General features: G+C 36.5%; 1 protein-coding gene across 1 annotated transcript in view; it reads left to right on the top strand.

The window, feature by feature from the left end:
* The window catches only part of LOC106476682, a gene marked incomplete at its 3' end in the record, with an annotated part of 13,482 nt that overhangs the window by 3,312 nt on the left and 4,639 nt on the right, over positions 1-5,531 (top strand). Inside the window, exons 3-4 of the mRNA XM_013937316.2 lie at positions 1,407-2,749; positions 3,257-4,191. Of these exons, the coding sequence (XP_013792770.2) occupies positions 1,407-2,749; positions 3,257-4,191 (2,278 nt within the window). The remainder of the gene's footprint in view (positions 1-1,406; positions 2,750-3,256; positions 4,192-5,531) is intronic.

Below are 5,531 nucleotides of genomic sequence, written 5' to 3'. Positions count from 1 at the left end.
TTCAGCCGTGGGGGCGTTATAAAGTGACGGTCAATCCCACTATTCGTTGGTAAAAGAGTAGCCCAAGAGTTGGCGGTGGGTGGTGATGACTAGCTGCCTTCCCTCTAGTCTTACACTGCTAAATTAGGGACGGCTAGCGCAGATAGCCCTCGTGTAGCTTTGCGCGAAATTAAAAAAAAACAAACAAAAAAAAACCGTCCACGAAATCTTGTTATGTTGAGAAACGTTTAATATATTTAACAAGCTGTCAAAATTAAACATTGTAACAACTTTTTTATATGAAATGTTTATACTAGATGTACTTCTACAGAGTCGCCGAAAGCGTTCTGTTTCAATAGTAAATAAAACCAAAATTAAGAGTAACAAATATATTTATTTCTTGCTTTTCATATGCCATGCTGTGTTGTTGTAACCTACAGAGTGCGTAATTCTTCTCGTGATTCATGGCGTGCATACGTTTTACTGACGTCACGACAGTACAAATTGCAACGTTAAGTCTTCCTTATATGACGTCATATTAGTGTCTACTGACTGACTGACAATACACTACCGTATAATGATGTAAATTGTTAAAACAGGTAATTCTTCCAGGCGGCCTTTGGGCCCCTTTTCATGGAAATTGGGAAATGGATATTTCATAACTCAAATATTAACATTGTCTCTTGTATTGAAAACTTTGAATTTAGATGTTTATTTAATGATTTTGATATCCAAATCCTGGTACTGTGCTTTGTTATTAGTACCTATAACTGTTTGCTTTCCCGACGTTGCACATTATTTTTTGTCCCCCCCCCCCCCCCCCATAACTTTATTGGTGTAAGATATTTTAACTCCCAGTTTGCCTTCACTTAAACTTCCTGTCTTTTTGTCCTAGTTCTACTTAAAACCACTAGTGGCTCTTTTAAAATTTGTTGTTTTAATTTTAAAGAAGTCAGTGCTTATTAAAACTGGTTGAGACTTATAAAAGGAGCGACTGTTTGGTTGTTTAACATAAAACCGAAAGCTAAGTACATTTTAAAAAGTTTTTATTTTTTGTCTTATTTGTTTTCAATTATGAAAAAAATTTTATGTTACAGGAAAACATTATAACAACAATGGTGACAAATATTAGCAACAATATTTCCCAAGTAACACCGTTTTGTTTGTCGTTATTGTTTCCTGCTGGTTATAAAATGAAATAGCGAAACATGTGAAAAAATAAGAACCGAAACTTAGATCCCTATTCAATATTCGGTACAAATAGGTATGGCCGAAAATTTAAATTCATTCATCTAAACTGTTAAGAGGTTGAAATTGTAAAATTTTAACTATGACATTTTTATTGAATTTTTTATTTGCGACAGTTTTTTTTTTGTTACATTAAAACGTTAAAGTTTATACAATTGATCGAAACGTTAATATTTCAGGCATGGGCCAATCATATCGTAGATCATCCGAGCTAACAGCACAAGAAATATCCTCGTCAGACGCCAATCCCACAAATCGGATAGGACATCAGGATATCTTGTTTTCGCAGCAAGTTTGTGGTGCAAATATAAATCCACTAGGTGGCGCTGATTGGCAGCAACATTCGAAAGCAGAACTAAGATGGATACAGTCAGGCGGCAAAGGACAAAATTATTATGTTTTATCAGGAGACCCAAGTTTGACCACAACAGTAAGGAGTATATGTTATTCTACGCCACTAACAAGAACAGTACCGTTAACCTCAGTTTCTGAGTATGTCTCCCAAAAGGAAGAAAACCCTAGCAGAACCGAATTGCAAGAACACGAGACAGAAAACACGAAACCTGATACCGAGGGTTGGTCATTAATGTCAGATCTGTCTCCAGTTACAGATCGAGAGAAAGGTGAACATGTCGTCCAGACATCAATACCAAGAGCTACTAGCGGTACCATTTCTGGAATGATAGCAGACTTTAATAAAGCTATTGGAATTTCTCGAACTTCACCAACAGAACATAAGCTGGGAAATGTTTCTCCTCGTAAATCATTAGTTTCTGAACTTGACGTAAAAAGCAAATCTCTAAACACCATTCCACTGGCGTCTCAGAATTCAGAGGAGTATCAGATCTCTTCGTCCTCCAACACCAACTTTCTCACTCCTGTTCATCGACATCTTCCACAGTTAGAGATATCGACGAGACGAGTCCACAGACGGCTTCCCCAGCCTACCGTGGAACAGATGCAAGCTGCTGTAGCAATGGCTCCAAAAGGGGAATGTAAGGATTCAACAGATCCACAGAACTCTACAATAACTACAGAAATACCAGTGACGTCAGCACAGCAGGATCCGTCGTCAGGTGTTGTCAAAGATAAGAACCAACTCGATCGTGAAGTGCAAGTTACCAATGTTGATCTTACTACAAGGATGGATCCTCAAATTCACCAAGAAGATTCTTTTTCTAAAGAACACCCCACGAACCAAAAGGCCACTGTTAGCACTCACTCTGTGGAGTCTCACACATTCTTAACGTGCAGAGCATCTTCGCCATTATCAACTGCCACAATGCCTTCTGCGGATTCAGTCCACATTCTTGATGGCGCTATTAAGAAAAACATGGAACCTCCTCATGTTTCTCTTAATTCATCGTCTGTAGAAATGAAATTTTTTGCTGATGAAATGGATAAAAGTGTTCCCAAAAATACTGAGAAAGTTGGTTTCAACCACATCGATTCATCTTCCCATTTTTCGAAACTACAAACTGAACATGAAGCTAATCAACCATCTGGAACTCCAAAAAGTAAAGTAAGGAGGCTCAAAAGTAACAATTATCTAATTGTTGTTTGTTTGTAATCAAATAGATGTGTTTTGTAATATGATAAAGTCATATTAGAAGTACTAGTTCAATAATTTGAAACCTACGAAATCTTAGGTTTGTTGGAAGTTAAGCAAAAAGCTACACAGTGGGTAGCCACCATCCATGTTATCTGTTGTAGAGTCCTACTGACACTTCATTTAGCCATCATCCATGTCATCTCTTGTAGAGTCCTACTGACACTTCATTTAGCCATCATCCATGTCATCTCTTGTATGAAGTGTCAGTAGGACTCTTTAGCCATCATCCATGTCATCTCTTGTACAGTTCTACTAACAGCTCATATAGCCACCATTCATGTGATTTTAGTTTCCTTCACAGTTTCCCCATCCAACCAAACATGGTCGCCATTATAACTAACAGTTATAATGTTATACGTTTTAACACCGAAAATATTATTTTTCAGTCTATGTAAAGTGTAATTTACTTACTTTTAGGCTGGTGACGCACAAAACGAGGATGGTAATACAGTATTTGGGAAAGTTCGCAGGAAGTTGCCTTTTCTTCCTCAGGACCAAAAGTCTTCACGGAGAGGAAAAGATCGAAGTCGGAATCTTTCTATAGCTAATGGTTCACTATATTTTATGAATAAACGGCGATCCTCATCACTGGACAGTACTTCGTCTACTGATGACCTGATAAGTGAGACACTCAGTGATAACTCCATGAAACAGTTCGACACTTTTATCAGTGAGATGTCAGGACAGCCTTCGAGCGCATCCGTTTCGCCAAAGAAACAGACTTCTCAGACTCACAGTTCTTCTTATCTCACATCTACCCTGGGAATGTCAGAGGCAGTTTCACAACGTCTTGGATTAGCTGAACTCAGCTTAGTCAGTTCCAGATTACCTAAATACATGCAGAACTTAAAACAACAACTACGTGGAGAACTGAGATCCGTTACAGAGGAGCGAAAACGACTTCTGGAGATTAGAGACAAAAGTCGAGACCTGGCTTCTATACTTCCTCCTTTCTGGTTCGAAAACCCAGCAACGTGTGTTTATACTGGAACAACACATATCACAGCGTCACCATCAACCGGAACTGTGTCCTCAACTCAGGACCTTCTTAGGAAGCCCAGACATCACAAACATCATACATTACTTCAATTTTCTCCAATTAAAGATATCTATGATATGGACCCCAGTGAAGTGTCCCTTAAAGTCCAACATGTAACAAGGAAACCAGTAAAAGCCCTTGAATTTGAATGTGTTGATCAGTTCCTAAATTATGAACATTCTAGTTGGGAACAAGATAGCAGTGAACTTAAAGAGTACGTGATTTCTGATAACGAAAGGTATAAACCTTCTCGTGACGAAACGGAAGACTGGAGCCTCGAATATCTTGGGAATATTGATGAAGACTCACCAAGGTACAATATTGTTTTTAGAAAAAAGAAAAACTTTAAATCTTTCTGAAAGTCTACTGTAACGTTTGATTGACATGTAGCTAGATTTAAAGTAATCTTTCTGAAAGTCTAGTGGAACGTTTGATTGACATATTGCTAGATTTAAAGTAATTGTTATGTATCTGCTTGTTTGATAATTTCCCATAAAAATTCTTTCCGAGAAACCTCAGCGATACAAGTCCTTTCTTAATTAAAACTAGTTTATTCTTTCTCGTTACAAACTTTGTAATACATTTAGTTTCCACATTCACTTTAAACTTGTTTGACATATAGCTAGATTTAAACTTTACCTTTAAATCACAAAACGTGTTTGATAAACGATGGTCGCATGCTGTAATACGTAATACAGTTTATTGTATCTCCTTAACAAGAAATCGTTGTTTTGCTTGGCCGAGAGCGCATCACGTGGCATGAATTTTTTTTTCACTATTGCCTGAAAAGCTGGGCAACAAATCGCATCAGTATTGCTCGGTAGTCAAGGCTGTTGTCAAGTGACCAGACTACAATTTTTTGCAGCATAGTGAAAACACACTGATTCATTTAGGCCTAATTTACTATCAGAGTTGACAATTTCGCCAGTATTCTTGGCATATTGGTAAATTCTGTGCTGAAGTTACAGTTGTGTACTTTATAGCTTTATTGGGATCATGACGGTCGATTATATTTTGAAAATTAAACAGTTTCTAAATGCTATTGATTTTTCATTAATCCTTAAAAGGAGATCAAAATATTTAATGAAATGTTAAACTAAGATTTATTTGGAGGCCCTGGAATGTAGGCTAAATACCCTACGTAACAGCATTAATCAATCAGATTTTAGTAAAACTGAAAATAAAAGAGTGGGGTGGGGGGAGGGGGTAAGTTAAAACAATTATTGACTGGTAATTTTGGGCAACAGATTAATTGTTGCCTTCATAACTAGTCAATAATTGTTTAACGATGAATATAACATGTCTCGCTACACAATGATAGGCTGTGACAGAGTAGAAGAACATTTTATTAATACTGAACGAGCAGGATATATCGGCTGCAACTTCAAAATACAAGTACAGTATCGGTATTTGTACTGTTATCAATTAGAATTCTTATTTATTCTCACGAATTAATAGGTTTCAAGAAATGTTGTTTTATAGTAACAAGCTTTAATAAATATTGATATATTAACAAATTATAAGAAATGTTTTAGTATATATTAATACGTTGGTTATTTTGTAGTAAGAAATATTGTTATATCACGTAAACATTGTTTAAGAAACATTCATTGTTATATCACGTAAACATTGTTTAAGAAACATTCATTGTTA

This window comes from Limulus polyphemus, unplaced genomic scaffold, assembly GCF_000517525.1.
Source record: "Limulus polyphemus unplaced genomic scaffold, Limulus_polyphemus-2.1.2 Scaffold11213, whole genome shotgun sequence".
NCBI lineage: Eukaryota > Metazoa > Arthropoda > Merostomata > Xiphosura > Limulidae > Limulus > Limulus polyphemus.
Note: the sequence above shows the minus strand (reverse complement) of the source record. Positions and strands in the feature narration are given on the sequence as shown.